The sequence below is a fragment of the Anomaloglossus baeobatrachus genome, chromosome 1, assembly GCF_048569485.1.
Source record: "Anomaloglossus baeobatrachus isolate aAnoBae1 chromosome 1, aAnoBae1.hap1, whole genome shotgun sequence".
Classification (NCBI taxonomy): Eukaryota; Metazoa; Chordata; class Amphibia; order Anura; family Aromobatidae; genus Anomaloglossus; species Anomaloglossus baeobatrachus.
Genome location: NC_134353.1, coordinates 73,695,876 through 73,712,407, shown reverse-complemented (window position 1 = coordinate 73,712,407; position 16,532 = coordinate 73,695,876). Strand labels below are relative to the sequence as shown.

The 16,532-nt window shown below is 44.3% G+C and overlaps 1 protein-coding gene across 3 annotated transcripts in view; it reads right to left on the bottom strand.

Moving 5' to 3' along the window:
- The window catches only part of ABLIM2 (actin binding LIM protein family member 2), a 314,107-nt gene that overhangs the window by 61,860 nt on the left and 235,715 nt on the right, over nucleotides 1-16,532 (bottom strand). The window contains exons 13-14 of one of the 3 annotated variants that reach the window (XM_075346854.1): nucleotides 14,917-15,015; nucleotides 1,507-1,611 (exon numbers count right to left, since the gene is read on the bottom strand). The exons of 1 other annotated variant lie outside the window; for it this stretch is intronic. In XM_075346854.1, coding sequence (XP_075202969.1) covers nucleotides 1,507-1,611; nucleotides 14,917-15,015 — 204 coding nt within the window. The remainder of the gene's footprint in view (nucleotides 1-1,506; nucleotides 1,612-14,916; nucleotides 15,016-16,532) is intronic. One more of the 3 variants, XM_075346852.1, reaches the window with a different exon arrangement.

The window sequence follows — 16,532 nt, the reverse complement described above, 5'->3', positions numbered from 1 at the left end:
CGATCAAGTAACGAGCAGTGGTGAGCACATTCGCCCATCACTAAGCAGCACTAGATCTTTTAAAAGTTTAAGGCCCAGCAGCCACTCCTTACATCTGGGGAACTGATGGAAGTGTTGACTTGGACCCCTGTTGACTTTAGATGGAATTCCCTTTAACGTAGACCTATCAATTATAAGAAAAATTCCCAAATAATCTGAAGAATATAGCTTAATAGTTCACTACTAATCAATGACATGGCTAAATCATTTGTTCTTACATGTCATTGCTTACCAGTGAATCAAAAGGACACAGTGTCTTTAACATTGCAAAATGGCCGCCCCCGCTGATTGAGAAAGAAAGATTCAATTTCGGAATTTGTTAGTACATGAAGCAAGCATGAAAGTCAAGAGAGCAGAAGGAAATAAAAATATCTTAAAGAAAAGCTATATCAAATATCTATGGATTAAGGAGATGTCCCTTCATATAAAACAATAGCATGTCACCAGGATATGAATAGTGGAGGTTCAACCTCTGGGACACCCATCAGTCCTGATAATTTAGGAAGTAAAGTGCTAATATAAAACTATAGCTCTTCAAGGCTTTTTTATGCATTGCAACCACCGGTATGTACATGTAAAGTCAGTAAGACACCATTTAAGTGCATAGATCTGACTACCTTTCTCTGTACAGTCAGGCAGCCGGAATGGAAAATGGGGTCCCAAAGATCAGACCTCAACCAATCATGTTGTAATGGCATATCTGCATGAATCTGAGGTTCCTGTTGATTTGCCGTAATGTTCCAGATAGAACAAAACAACCCTTTTAGGGCAAAAGTGCTGGAATTTCTATTGAGCATTATTCAGCAAAATTCTGCCAAAAATATTTTAAATGCACAGATATTTAATAATAGCTTTACATAACTTAACAGGGTCATACTGAGGAAGAATTAAAAAAAATAATTATTACTATTATTTTTCCCCTATCGCTTGTATGTTAAATAGAAACAACCAACCTAAATAATAATTTTATAAAAAAATAATGATAAAAAAACCCATCAAAAATAAGAAAACAAAAAGTACTAATTTTAGTGTCAGTAAATCCTTAAGTGTACCTATCAATTTACAAACCTCTGATGTGTCAGTTACACGTCAGACATTCGATTGGTCAGGTCCAGGTACTAAGACTCCCAATGATCCTGAATGAAGGAGCAAAAACGCTCAGCTTAGATCAAGTGTGGTTCACCTGATCCTTAAAGGTTCAGTTTCTGGTGTACAGGCTCAAAATCCCATAAAGTGCTTTACTTAGCTCTCCGAATATCAACTGAGCAAAACTGATCAAAGTGGAAGGGGAGCAGCCAATGGCCGAGGGCTCTTGTCTCTTTGTTTCGGAGATCAATGCATTCTTAGAACCTGGACCAAAACTTTCGAATTACCATACTCTACAGTGCAACCTTCTTCAAGTTCCGTGTACAATTTGGAATTCCTTGTTAGTGATCACATTGTAAACCTGAGCGAGCATGGGCCTACCTGGGACATGGAAATGTCTAGGCGCCTGTTGATAAGAAGAAGAAGACGTAGATTTGGTGTCTGAGCACATGGATAAGCTTGGAGTGCTCCTCCCACTTTCACTGCCTCCAATGGGAAAAGCAAAAAGAGTAAATAAAACCAAAGTTTGGGAATTGGACAAAATTATTGTGAACTTCTCTTTATGATATAGAATGGATGGAAACTGAAGACAAACACAAACTCTATAGACTATTTCTTTTGGTTATGGAACTCGCGATCAAACAAAAAGAAAATCCTAATTCTATGTATTTTTCAAACACACAGTTGCACAGAGTTAGTAGTACGATTAAAGAACACATGTCCATCAAGTTCAACTGAGGTATGGGAAAGAATAAAGGAAATAGGGTATAGGTTCGTCTACTATAGAATACATAGTCTAGTCCCTCCTGATCCTGAGTGTTGATCAAATGGATCACCATTCAGAACAAAAATTGTGCCCATATACATAAACATTTATATTTTCTGATCAAAAAAATCTAAGTACTTTTTTTGAAGCCATTGACCATTTCCACTGTGACCAGCTCCTGGGGATATTGTTCAACAGATTAATAGATCTTATCCTAACAATGTCTTGTCTTCTCTGTAAATTCAACAACTCATGCTCCTTGTTTTTTTGAGGAGGTTTTACATGAAAATGTTTTTGATCTTTCTTTTTTGTATAAGCCATTTACGTGCTTGTAGAAGATAATCATTTCCCCCTTAGAAGAGTCACACTAACACTATGTAAACTGGTAGTATTACACCCCTGTCACACGAGTTCACACCATCTCCAAAATATGAAAATATCCTGCTGACATAAGAAGCATGGCATGGTGTTATTTAGACTTAGATCTACAAGTACATCCAGATCCTTCTCTACAAGTGCCTCTTCTAGTTTTACTCCCTTTAGAACATATGGTACCAGCATTAGTTTAGTGCCCAGCCATATGCATAACTTTACTTTTATCCACATTGAACCTCATCTGCTAAGTAGGTGCCCAAACACTCAAAAATAGATGGGATCCCACAATTAGAAAAAAAAATTGTGGGGTCCCCTCATTTTTGATAACCAGCCATGGTAAAGCTGACAGGCGAGGCTGGTATTTTCAGGGTGGAAGGAGCCATGGTTATTGGCTCATTACAGCCTAAATATACTAGCACGCAGCCACCCCAGAAATGGCGCATTCATTAGATGCACCAATTCTGGCGTTTTACCCAGCTCATCTTCACTGGCCTGGTGCGGTGGCAATCGGAATAATAAATGGGGTTGATGCCAGATGTGATTTGTCAAAAACCACAACTGCCATCAAGCCCTAGGTTAGTAATGGGTAGTGGTCTATGAGACACCCCTATTACTAACCGTGTAAGTGAAAAGAAATAAACACCCAAAAATTCTTTATTTGAAATAAAACACACACACACACACACCCTCTTTTACCCCCTTTAGTAGCCCCCAAAACACCCTTGCAGATCCAACGTAATCCACACGACGTACCACAATGATCCCATGTCTGCTACATCCAGAAGCTGCAGTGATGGAAAACGTGACCACTCACTGCAGCTTCTGAAACACACTGACAGCCGGATATCACAGCCGGGCTCCTATGGTTCCAAGTGTGACTGCTAGTGAGCCCACTGCTCGATTGCCAGACTGCTGTGCTGCATTGTCCCGAAATCAGGTAATCCGGCAGCAGGTTCAACTGAGTTTACTGATGGCAGCGGGCAAGCCCTTGGCTATGAACTCCGGTGAACTCAGTGACATCAATGCTTCTCACAGCCGAGGACTCTCCTCTGCCCTCAGTGTGTCCCGGAGGCTGCAATAACCAGTAATGTTTTCCATCACTGCAGACTCCAGATGTAGCAGCGTCAGGATTGTCGTGGGACATTGTGTGGATTACGTCGGATCTGCAGGGGTGTTCTGGGGGTTAATAAATGGATGAAAGAAAGTGTGTATATTTTTATTTCAAATAAAGGATTTTTCTGTGTATTTATTTCCTTTGACTTACAGGTTAGTAATGGGGGTGTCTCATAGACCCCTCCCCATTACTAACATACGGATTGATGACAAATCACAGCTGTCATCAACGCCATATATTACACTTCTTGGCACCGCACCAGGGCAATAAGAATGAGCTGGGTAAAGCACCAGAAGTGGCACATCTTCTGGATGTACCACTTCAGGGGCTACTGCAGGCTGAGAAGGGTCAATATCTATGGCTCTACCCACCATGATAATCCCAGCTACCACCTGTCAGATTTCCCGTGGCAGGTTATCAAACATAGGGGGGGCGCCATGCTGTTTTTTTAAATTATTATGATCCCCTCTATTTTTGATAACCAGCAAGGCAGACTGCTGGTGGTTGCAGCCCATTGCTGTCTGTTTTACCCATGCTTATTATCAAAAATATGGCGGGAGCCAGGGCCGTATTTACCATTAGGCACTGGAGGTCCGGTGCCTGGGGCGGCGGGTTGCCGGGGGGCGGCGCCAAGGGCGAGAGTAAAAAAAAAAAAATAAAAAAAAAAAATTTTTTTTTTTAAAATTTCCCTTCCCAGACTCATTACTATAAACGGAGTCTTTGCGGGGGTGGGGGAGCTGGGGGGGGGTGTTAGTGGTCTCGTTTTTAATTTGTATTAGCGTCTTAAACGCTAATACAAATCATCCTCCATACCTGCTCCCTGCGTGCTGGCACTTCCGGGGTTAGGAGCTGCAATCAGCTACCTGGCCTGGCGCGCTCACTGATGACGTCGCGGGCAGCGCGATGAGTCACCGCTGCCGGCGTCTCTGCAGACTGAGTGCCGCTGAGGAGCTGAGGAGAGAAGTCACCAGAGCCGGGAGGTAAGCGCTGTAGAGCCGAAGATAGCGGCGGTAACCGGCGGGGTGTAATCTACATGGGACAGGGGCAGCCATAGGGAGCGCTCTCTATGGGAAAAGGAGGTGCTTGGGGTGTAATCTGTGTGGGGCAGGGGCAGCAGCCATAGGGGGCGCTCTATATAGGAAAGGGGGTGCATGGAGGGGGATCTCTATGGGGCAGGGGGGCAGCAGCCATAGGGGGCGCGCTGTATAGGAAAGGGGGTGCATGGAGGGGGATCTCTATGGGGCAGCCGCCATAGGGGGCGCGCTGTATAAGAAAAGGGGTGCATGGAGGGGGATCTCTATGGGGCAGGGGCAGCAGTATAGGGAGCGCTCTATATAGGAAAGGGGGTGCATGGAGGGGGATCTCTATGGGGCAGCAGCCATAGGGGGCGCGCTGTATAGGAAAGGGGGTGCATGGAGGGGCATCTCTATGGGCAGCAGCCATAGCGGGTCCGCTGTATAGGAAAAGAGGGTGCATGGAGGGGGATCTCTATGGGGTAGGAGCAATAGGGGGCGCTGTATAGGAAGGGGGTGCATGGAGGGGGATCTCTATGGGGCAGGGGCAGCAGCCATAGGGGGTGCGCTGTATAGGAAAGGGGGTGCATGGAGGGGGATCTCTATGAGACAGGGGCAGCAGCCATAGGGGGCGCTCTATATAGGAAAGGGGGTAGATGGAGGGGGATCTCTATGGGGCAGAGGGCAGCAGCAATAGGGGGCGCGCTGTAAAGGAAAGGGGGTGCATGGAGGGAGATCTCTATGGGGCAGGGGGCAGCAGCAATAGGGGGCGCGCTGTATAGGAAAGGGGGTGCATGGAGGGGGATCTCTATGGGGCAGGGGCAGCAGCCATAGGAGGTACGCTGTATAGGAAAGGGGTGCATGGAGGGGGATCTCTATGGGACAGGTGGCAGCAGCAATAGGGAGCCCACTATATAGGAAAACGGGGTGAATGGAGGGGGATCTCTATGGGGCAGGGGCAACAGCATAGGGAGCGCTCTGTATGGGAAAAGGGGGTGCATGGAGGGGGATCTCTAGGGGGGCAGGGAGCAGTAGCATAGGGAGCGCTCTGTATGATAAAGGGGGTGCATGTATTTGGCTCTGTGTGGGGTAGGGGTCAGCCTGCGGGGTTGGCTCAGTATGGAAAAGGGGGCAACGTGGGGTGGGCTCAGTATGGAAAAGGGGGCAGCGGGGGGTGGCTCAGTATGGAGAAAGGGCAACATGGCTCAATATGTAGAAGTTTAATGTGTGGGAGACAGTTCGAATAGGGGGCAGCATGTGGTGCAGACAGTTTAGGGATCGTAGTTCCTAAGTGAGGAGGGTGTAGTGGGTGTAACTCATGAGGGGTGACGGTGTGGTATATAAGGTGGCAGTGTGGAAGCCATGTACCATAATATAGACAGTGTGGGGGGGGGGGGTCATTTTTTTTGTGCAGGGATTAAAGTGAGGGACATTTATTTATTTTGGGGGCTTATTTAGGGAACAGCATGGTTGATTATTTTTATAATGACATGTTATTTTTAAGGGCACTGTGTCGTGATGTGCTGTAGAAGAGCAGAGAAGATGGAGGTCTGCAGAGACGAGCTGTGGATGTGAAGTCATCATGGTGCCAGGACCTGTGAGGTACCGAGGTTTGAGGCTGGATAAATGCAGGTGATGGCTAAACACATTGGCTAAATGCAGGTTTTAAGTGATCGCTGATCTATATCCAGCAGATGGTCAATGGTTTAACAGCTGCTGAGCCTGTGACCGCACTTTCATGTGCACAGTACGATCTTTACCATGATCGTCCTGTGCACATAGAATAGCATTGTTCTTGGCAGCATGTGTTCACAGGACAATGTGCGGCCAAGAAAGATATTTAAAGGTGTCTGTCACCCCCCCAAATGCCAATTAAACTGTACAAACATTTTTTTAGGGAAAACAGCCCATATAAAAATCATGCCAGGTAGTAACAGGGTAACCTAACAATAAAAAAATCTTCTATTTTATTTATTTATTTATTTTGCAGTGAGGGGGTATTGTGCACTTTTGGAGTGGCCTGTGGCATAAACAAAAGGGAATCTTTTATCAGCTGTATACACCTGGTGTGATTTTTGTAGGGGCTGTATACATCTGGTGTGATTTCTGTATGGGCTGTGTATACCTGGTGTGATTTCTGTATGGGCTGTATACACCTGGTGTGATTTCTGTATGGGCTGTATACACCTGGTGTGATTTCTGTATGGGCTGTGTATACCTGGTGTGATTTCTGTATGGGCTGTGTACACCTGGTGTGATTTCTGTATGGGCTGTATACACCTGGTGCAATTTCTCTATGGGCTGTGTACACCTGGTGTGATTTCTGTATGGGCTGTGTACACCTGGTATCATTTCTATGTGGGCTGTATACACCTGATGTGATTTCTGTATGGGCTGTATACACCTGGTGTGATTTCTGTATGGGCTGTATACACCTGGTGTGATTTCTGTATGGGCTGTGTATACCTGGTGTGATTTCTGTATGGGCTGTGTACACCTGGTGTGATTTCTGTATGGGCTGTATACACCTGGTGTGATATCTGTATTCAGCTGTATACACCTGGTGTGATTTCTGTATGGGCTGTATACACCTGGTATCATTTCTGTATGGGCTGTATACACCTGGTATCATTTCTGTATGGGCTGTATACACCTGGTGTGATTTCTGTATGGGCTGTATACACCTGGTGTGATTTCTGTATGGGCTGTATACACCTGGTGTGATTTCTGTATGGGCTGTATACACCTGGTGTGATTTCTGTATGGGCTGTATACACCTGGTGTGATTTCTGTATGGGCTGTATACACCTGGTGTGATTTCTGTATGGGCTGTATACACCTGGTGTGATTTATGTATGGGCTGTATACACCTGCTGTGATTTCTGTATGAGCTGTACAGACCTGGTGTCATCTCTGTATGGGCTGTATACACCCGGTATGATTTCTGTATAGGCTGTATACATCTGGTATGATTTCTGTATTCAGCTGTATACACCTGGTGTGATTTCTGTATGGGCTGTATACACATGGTGTGATTTCTGTATGGGCTGTATTCACCTAGTGTGATTTATGTATGGGCTGTATACACCTGGTATGATTTTTCTATGGGCGACGTTCCCTATTATGAATATTTGGGCCGGGTGATCGGCATTTTGTGGGTGACAGATATTTTGCTCCTGCATCAGGTGATTGACAGTTTGTTGAGGTAGACCAATAATCCGCAGCAGTGTAAACGTACCTTAAAGAGCGACTTAATGTTTTAGAAATTATTTTATATGTTTTAGGGTAATTTAATTTTGAACAGATCTGAGGGGAACCCGGTCCCGAGTCCTCCACAATTGCTCCAAAGACCTATTAGGAAAGTGCAGGAGAGCAGACAGAGCAGCGCGGATTCAGTAGAAAGTCATAGTCCTTTCTCCTGAGCCGTGCACTACACCTATGGGGGTCTCAGGACACATTACTGCACCAGTCTAAGAATTAATGGACCTTTTTGATGACCCTTCTTTTGAGAATGCTAGAGCATGGTGCATGCTGGGATACTAGAAAGAAGCGTTATCATGGGGCGGAGGCTGCAGTCACTGCTACAGCCTCTGCCCTCCCTGAAATGAAGCGTGATCAAGGGACAGGTTAGGAAAGTATTAATGCAAGTATATTAAAAAAAATATATATATTTTGGTACTAAATAGATAGAGATTAAGAATGAAAATTACTTTGCCTTCGGACCAAACCTTTAAGTTACTCTTTAAATGTTTACTAGTGCAACTACTAGCAAGTAATCAGTACTGTGGTACCTAGTTTGATGATAGTTGGTAACAACAATTTCAATAATCTCTTTACCATTGTTAAGGTATACAAGTTTATATGATGGGGGCTAACCTGACATTGAAAGTGATCGCTGTATAACGGTGATGTGTCATGTATTGACGGTTGTTCTCAGGCTGTATTTCTGTACTGACAATTGTTCTGGTGATGCAGTCATGTACTGACAGTGGTTCTGGGGCTGTATTTCTGTACTGATGATTGTTCTGGTGATGTAGGCATGTACTGACTGTGGTTCTGGTGATGTATTCATGTACTGATGGTTGTTCTTGTGATGTAGTTATGTACGACCATAGGAACGCAGCATGTAGCGTTTTTTGAGCATCGGAATCCTTTTTTTTTTTTTCTACTGCGCATGCTCAGCTCTTGTGTTTAAAAATTGAAATCAATGTTTCTTTCTCTCGGCGGTTGAACGATCAGCTGATTGCCCGGCGGCTGGATTTTGAGATCGATCAGCTGGCTTTTGAGAACGATCATCTGATCGCTCGGCTACTGTGAACAATCAGGTGATCGACCAGCGGCCGGCCGCCGGGTGATCAGCTGATCGTTCACAATAGCCAGCCGCTGGTAAAACAGTAAAAAAAAACATCAGTCACATCAGTTGTGCCACTATCTGCAACGCATCCGTTGCATAAGTCACACAACTGATTGTGACGGATGCAAAACAACGCAAGTGTGAAAGCAGCCTTACCAGTAGGGGGCGTTACAACTTAAAGTGCCTAGGGCAGCATAAATGCCAAATACGGCCCTGGCGGGAGCCCACGCCAATTTTGTAAAAATTATTTATTTATTTTTACATTGCCATACAGCAAACTTGTCTGCAACCAATCATAGACGCTGGCACAGAGGTGGAGGGCATGTATATCAGTCTGCAACCAATCATAGACACTGGCACAGAGGGGTAGGCGAGGGAAGCCGTGAATAATCATGAAGCTTAATGAGTGAGCCTGGAAAAGTGTTTGATGGCAGTCTTATCTTCTGGGAAATATGGCATGTATAACTGTTCTACTCTAGCTTCCTTTTGTAGCCCCCTAGCCTTTACTAGGACCATTTTACACCACAAAACTTCTCATCCCCATTGACTTGTATGGGTTCGTTATCCGGGGTCAAGCTCAGGTCAATTTCGGTTCCCAAAGCCAAAATTTTTTTTAGCCCATGTCGATTCGAGGAACCCAAATATCCACGGGTCCACTCATCACTACCACTATCAATAATCCTATCCTAAGGATCCATGGAAAGACAAAACCCCCTATGAAAAGTTCTTAATTGCTTTTCATTACAAGATCATTTCAACAACAGAAATCCCTTGATTTATGACCAATCTCCAGTAATCGTGTACACAAAACTTATAATATTGTCTCCATTGAGAAAGGCATCCAGACTCTTCTACAACTATTTAAAAAAATTAACAAAACCATGTAACCGAGAGTTCCATGGTTTCACTGCTCTTACAGTAAAGAATCCTCATTTTACGATGTTGCCAATTCCCAGTAGCAACTACCGACAGGTGGAGTATTATTTAAATCATTATAATGTAAAAGAATTGGAGCTCGGTATCAGAAAAAGCTGTGGCAGCAATAAAGATGTCAAGGAGACAGCCTGGGAGGTCACACAGATATCCGACTACTGACACCATTTATCACGAACAGCACTCCACTGCTTACAGTTGTCAGGACAATTACGCAATTAACTGAAAAGTAATGGACGAGACTGGATGTTTTTACTACTAGGCCAGTGTTTGGGGAACTCACAATAAGCATTTGGTATATACACCTCCAATTCCACCTCATGGAAAATATATATATATATATATATATATATATATATATACCCTGGTGTGGCCACTGTCAACTCCACAATAACAAAAGGAATTACTAGCTGTCACCACCAATCCTTTATACATGTCAAGCCTAAGGCGGGCTTTGCACACTGCGACATCGCAGCCCGATGCTGCGATGCCGAGTGCGATAGTGCCCGCCCCCGTCACAGCAGCGATATGTGGTGATAGCTGGCGTAGCGAAAATTATCGCTACGCCAGCTTCACACACACACTCACCTGCCGTGCGACGTCCCTGTGGCCGGCGGCCCGCCTCCTTGTTAAGGGGGCGGGTCGTGCGGCGTCACTGTGACGTCACACGGCAGGCGGCCAATCGGAGCGGAGGGGCGGAGATGAGCAGGATGTAAACATCCTGCCCATGTCTTTCCTTCCACATATCCTACGGAAGCCGCAGTGAGGCCGGTAGGAGATGTTCCTCGCTCCTGCGGCTTCACACACAGCGATGTGTGCTGCCGCAGGAGCGAGGAACAACATCGGACCGTCGCGTAATCATGGATTACGCCGACGCTGCACCGATGATACGATAACGACGCTTTTGCGCTCGTTAATCGTATCATCTAGGCTTTACACACTGCGATGTCGCATGCGATGCCGGAAGTGCGTCATTTTCAATTTGACCCCACCGACATCGCACCTGCGATGTCGCAGTGTGCAAAGCCCGCCTAAGGCTTCAAGGATGCAATTCATAGAGCAAGAGGAACAAAGCTATTCAATTATATTTATCTGAAAAGTAGGCAGTGTTTATAAAAATGTTTAAAAGATGTTACATAGGGGACAAAACAATACCCTATATACAATTACATAAAATAAAAAGGATGACAAACAAAAAATATTTACTCTATCTCACGGAAATGGCTCAGAGCTTAGACCTCCTATTAGAAAATATGGAACAAACCTACACACAAGTGCATTTTCCAGCATTGAACAAGGCGTCAACTCAAACTTGAGGAATTAATTAAAGAACAGTCACTTACACATACCTCCCCTTGGTAACCTCAGGTGTGGCTGTTCATGAGATGTGGCTAGGTCTTTTAGAAATGTATGAGATCCCCAACTTTCAGGATATCTTTGCCCCTGGAGGTCCCAGGCAGAAGATCTAGTGGTCATATTTCCTATCACAATTTTACCTTTCTATAGAGATCCATCTGACTGATATTAATTTGGAAAAGATGCTCAGGCCATACAATTATGTAAAAATATGCATGTTCTTCCCCTCAGGATCACAATGTCGAAAACATGTCTACCATACCTATGCCTGCCATAAGAACTCAAATATTCACTACTTTGCTATGGCTCTGAAGAGGCTGGTTGCAGTCTTTTGAAGTTTAGCAGATTTGACTCCAGATGTGACAGAAGTGTTGCTTCTCAAGCTGTGTTTATACAAATCCAAGACTTCATGTCTGCTATCCAGAAGATGTAGCAGTTCAATTACCTGTCCACCACAGGGGGGTCAATGGCTGAACAGACACCAGATGTAGTGTTAGCGCTCTCTCTCTTAGTCTTTCACTTCCCCAGTTATAATTAATCCTATAGTTTCAATGTGGTGGGTGTTCCCTCCCTGGAGATGTCTTTATGGATTTTACAATCTTTCTCTATGACAAAATATATAATAAAAATTATCAGCACAACTGTGTTGAAACTATAACATAAAGCAAAATATAGGGGTGGAGCTTTATTTTGTGGATTGGTCAACCGGGGGACAGCAGGAGCGGTCACTTATGCTCCTGCTGGAAGTGAAAGCTGGAAGACCAGTGGGGTATGCCGGTGGTAGCACAGATTTTATTTTTACTTTTCCACCACCCTGGGTCCACTGGGAAGCTGTTATACTGTAAATTAGTAGACATTCCCTTTTAAAAAAAAATTATATTAGAAGACAGCAGATTGGCTTTTCTTTCCTGTGGCAAAGATTTTGTTGTCCTACCTCCTCAACCTAAATACTGTGCTCAAGGCAGAGTGGCTTATTTGGAACTCTCACAAGAGAACTTGCAAACCTGACAGCCCCCACTAGCAACTTTTTACCGGCATAATGCCAACTCTTGTAAAACATCTGGAAGGCTCCAAAAAAAGAGAGAAAATGCCTAAACTCCCGATTAAGTTTGCAGTTGCCGTAGCCTGCCAGAAAGCTGCTCTCTTTAAGACATGACGCCTTCATCATGAGACTCAGCCCTAGCATCTAGAAACCAAGGTCGGGAATGTAAGAGTGGCCTTTATAAGAACTACATTGGCAGCAATGGGCGGATTTAATTGGCAGAGCTCCTCCGTTTCTCTCGTATACTTGACAACAGAGGTCTAACTACAATGGAGGAACGAGTTACAATTGCACCCGGGTCCCTTGAGCCGAAAAGTCAATTTCGCCTATATAAAAAGACTAATGTTATTAAAGACTTGAAATAATTGGGGGCCCCCTTTGAGATTTTGCATTAGGGCCCATGAGCTTCATGTTACGCCACTACTTCGCAAATATGCTTTTAAGATACAGGCCCTATATATATATTCTATAACTGGGTCCCATGGTGGTAGAACAGAGGTTGTGTGAAGAAAAGGGAGTTTAAAATGTGTAGAAGGGGGTCTAGAAACGGCAAATGGGTGAATTTGTTGGGTCCCTTATACGTATTGCAGTGTTTAGCTGCCATTAATAAAATGTAAATGAATAGTAACTGAAAAAAGTAAATCTAGTAAATGCATTTTATACATGACACATGAAATAATGTAATATAATAATGATATAGGGTGCGAAGATTTGGTGAAAATGCTCATTTTGCAATAGGCAATGGATCATCTCCATAGTATGCATTACATACAGAAGTGTTCAGTAGTCTGCGATAATTCAGACATTCCTCTGTCATAGGAGCTATAATTCAGGGTAAGAGCATGTAGATGTATGGAACAACCATCGTGTTGGTTTATTTACTTTTATTGCTTATACAGGTCTATTGCAAACATGTGATGTAATCAGAAATCTAATTCCTCCCTACCGCTCTGTTAATTCTTACAGGGGTTGTGCGGTTAAAACAAGATGTCCCCTTTCCTAGGATAGGTGATAACTTATTGATTGGTGGGTGTCCAACTGCTCAGACCTGCACCGAACTGCAGAATGGGGGAACTTTAATCCCCATGAGAATGGAGCAGGAGTGCAAATGTGCAATCTATACTACAATCATTTCCTATGAGGCTGCCCAGTGGTGCGGTTGGCATTTTTTGTCATCCCCATTAGGAATGAATGCAGCAGCAATTGGCGTCCAACCTACCGAGAGAAGATCCTTGAATTCCCCAATCTGCCAATCAATGCTGGTTCCTGTGGTGGCATACCCTCTGATCAGCAAGTTATCAATGTCTGACAAGAAATAGCAAAATATATGCGGCACCACCCGGCTACCGTGGGTTTCACTCACTGCGATCCCGACTGCTCTGTAGGACTTGCTGGATGAGATAGGAGGTGCTCTGCTTGTCAAAACCCAGTGATGGGTGAAACGGTAATCAAAGAATACAGGAGACAATCGGCACACTTCAGTCGTGAAAGTTTTCTTCTTTTAATAATCTATGTATGCGAAAAATCAGCAGGACAGAAACAGGAGCACTGAGCCGGACAACGGCCATTTCTACAGTGGACTGATCAGCATGAAACGGCAGTCGTCCGGCTCAGTGCTCTTGTTTGTACCCTCTTCACCCATTTCCATGATTTTCGTGATTGCGTTTTTTTCACATACCTGGATTATAAAAAGATAAAAACTTTTACGACTGATGTGTGCCGCTGTTCTTCTGTATTCTTGGATCAGCTAGTTATCACCTATCATGTGGACAGGTGTAATCTCCTCAATGGTTTATGTTGCAGCTCTGATTGCCCAGATTGGCTCATGTCTATGATCAGAAACCGGACAAAAACTCAGCAGGAAGTCAGCTACATCTTCTGCTATCCAAAAAGTAACTAGGCTACTAAGTAATTGTCACACAGGGGCGGACATATGATTGGGGCAGTCGTACAGGGGTCCCAAGGGATTAGTAGACCCATTTCTACCTCCTAAGAAGGTGGATTTGTGCATTTTGATTAGCTCTTGAACTGCAAAGGACCCACATATGGTTCTTAAACAGGGGCCTTTTCTGTCTATGTCCACCAGTGTTGTCACACATATCCGAAGCAATAGAAGGAAGTAGAAATTATGGCCTTGGTGGTCCAATTTGGCCCAATTCACCCTCACCATTGAGCTATCTACTGTCAAGTCCTGTCTCAAGGGTGTTACAAGAGATAGAAAAAGCAGACTGCGAATGACAGCCCCTCTTGGAAAAGGATGGAAGTTTGAACGAGAACCAAGAGGGGTTGCCTTTCATTATTTTTTCCGCCACCGTATACTCATCGTTCATCCCTACCATATGATTGAATCCTCCTTCAAAGAAACATGGTGAAATAAGCTGACGTAGGTCAACTTCATGCACTAAGGAGTTCAAAAACCTTTCTTTCAGAAACAGTGCCACTCTTGTCAATAGGCCGTATCTGGTATTGCAGCTCAGCCCAGTTCACTTGAATGAATTGAGCCATGGAAAAGAGTGGTGCTGGTTCTGAAAGAAGGCGGCCATGTTTTATTTTATTATCATAAGACCTTTTCCATTTGTCTGGAAGACATGCAATTTTTGTTAATAAATTGTTTATGGAGACTTTCAGTGACGATGGCACAGATTTTCTTGACACATGAAACGTGGGTATGGATGGAATAGGTGATATTTTATGGATATAATTAACATATTAGACATTTAAAAGAATCATAAAGAAAAGATGGGAGACAAGAAAACAAAAGTCCCTTCTCATGCATCCATAAAACAAAAATGTCCATTACCTACAGGAATCACATCACAATGGCATTCCTGTCCTTACCTTTGAAGAAGGGGATGTAATGATGCCTGAATGTAGATGTAGGGCTTGTATGTTGGGACAGGGAGATGCAGCTACTGGTACCGAAAGGCTCAGTACCAGCTGATAAGGCAACAAAAAAGGAAATTAATAGAATGGTTTAGTTCCATGGCGGAACTCATGCAGAATCGACAGCAAAGATACATTGCAAAGCATTGAAAATAAGAGAAGCAAATGTTTTGCAGCTTTCTCATTGCATGAGTTCATGCAGAGGTATCTACAGAGGGTAATATCCAAAAAAATGAATCTTTTGCTTCTTCAAAGACCAAGGTATAATACGTCAGAAGAAACTCAAAGCCACCCATTTTTTTTATTGTGGAAGAATTTCATCCTACAACAGCCATATAACTTATACCCTACTATTATAGGACATCAAGTATTGTACTAGGGCAACCAAAGGTGATCATGAGGCCACCGTGTCCTGTACTGATCGCAGGGTGAAACAATTTTGAACCATGGAATAAAATCAAATCATCCATGACACCAGGTGTCTGGTGATCCGATTTGCAAAAATCCCTATTTTGGTGGGTTTTGTACCTTAGCCCTTTGACTTCAGCACTCAGTACAGTGTCCACTTCCCAGTATGAAAAGGTTTCCTGCTATTTATACCCATTGATGTAGTCCAGCTTAGTACCAGTCCCTTATGTCAAATATATCTGTCCCTGGTGGCTTCACTATTGTTCATTTCAAGGTAATCTGTCAGCAGATTATTGCTATGTAATCTCAGAGGAGCACCCTGATTCCAAGGAAGTGTCACTTAAGCTGGGTTCACACATAGCGACAGCGATAACGACGTCGCTGTTACGTCACCATTTTCTGTGACGTAACAGCGACCTAGTAAGTCGCTGTTATGATCGCTGCTTAGCTGTCAAACACAGCGACGCAGCAGCGATCATAACGTCGCTACATGTGCAGAGAGCAGGGAGCCGCGCACACTGCTTAGCGCTGGCTCCCTGCTCTCCTAGCTACAGTACACATCGGGTTAATTAACCCGATGTGTACTGCAGCTACATGTGCAGAGAGCAGCGCACACTGCTTAGCGCTGGCTCCCTGCTCTCCTAGCTACAGTACACATCGGGTTAATTAACCCGATGTGTACTGCAGCTACATGTGCAGAGAGCAGGAGCCGGCAGCACAGGCAGCGTGAGAGCGGCGGAGGCTGGTAACGAAGGTAAATATCGGGTAACCACCTTGGTTACCCGATGTTTACCCTGGTTACAGCTTACCTCAGCTGCCAGATGCCGGCTCCTGCTCTCTGCTCGCTTCATTTGTCGCTCTCTCGCTGTCACACACAGCGATCTGTGTGTCACAGTTGGAGAGCAACAATAAAAAAAACGAACCAGGGCTGTGTGTAACGAGCAGCGATCTCACAGCAGGGGCCAGATCGCTGCTCAGTGTCACACACAGCGAGATCGCTAATGAGGTCACTGTTGCGTCACCAAAACCGTGACGTAGCAGCGATTTCGGTAGCGATCTCGCAATGTGTGAAGCACCCCTTACTGGGCTGTATTTTGCTGTTTAAATATAATCAGTCTTTTACCAGCAAGAGATCATCAATACAGGACAAGGTGTCTCCTGGC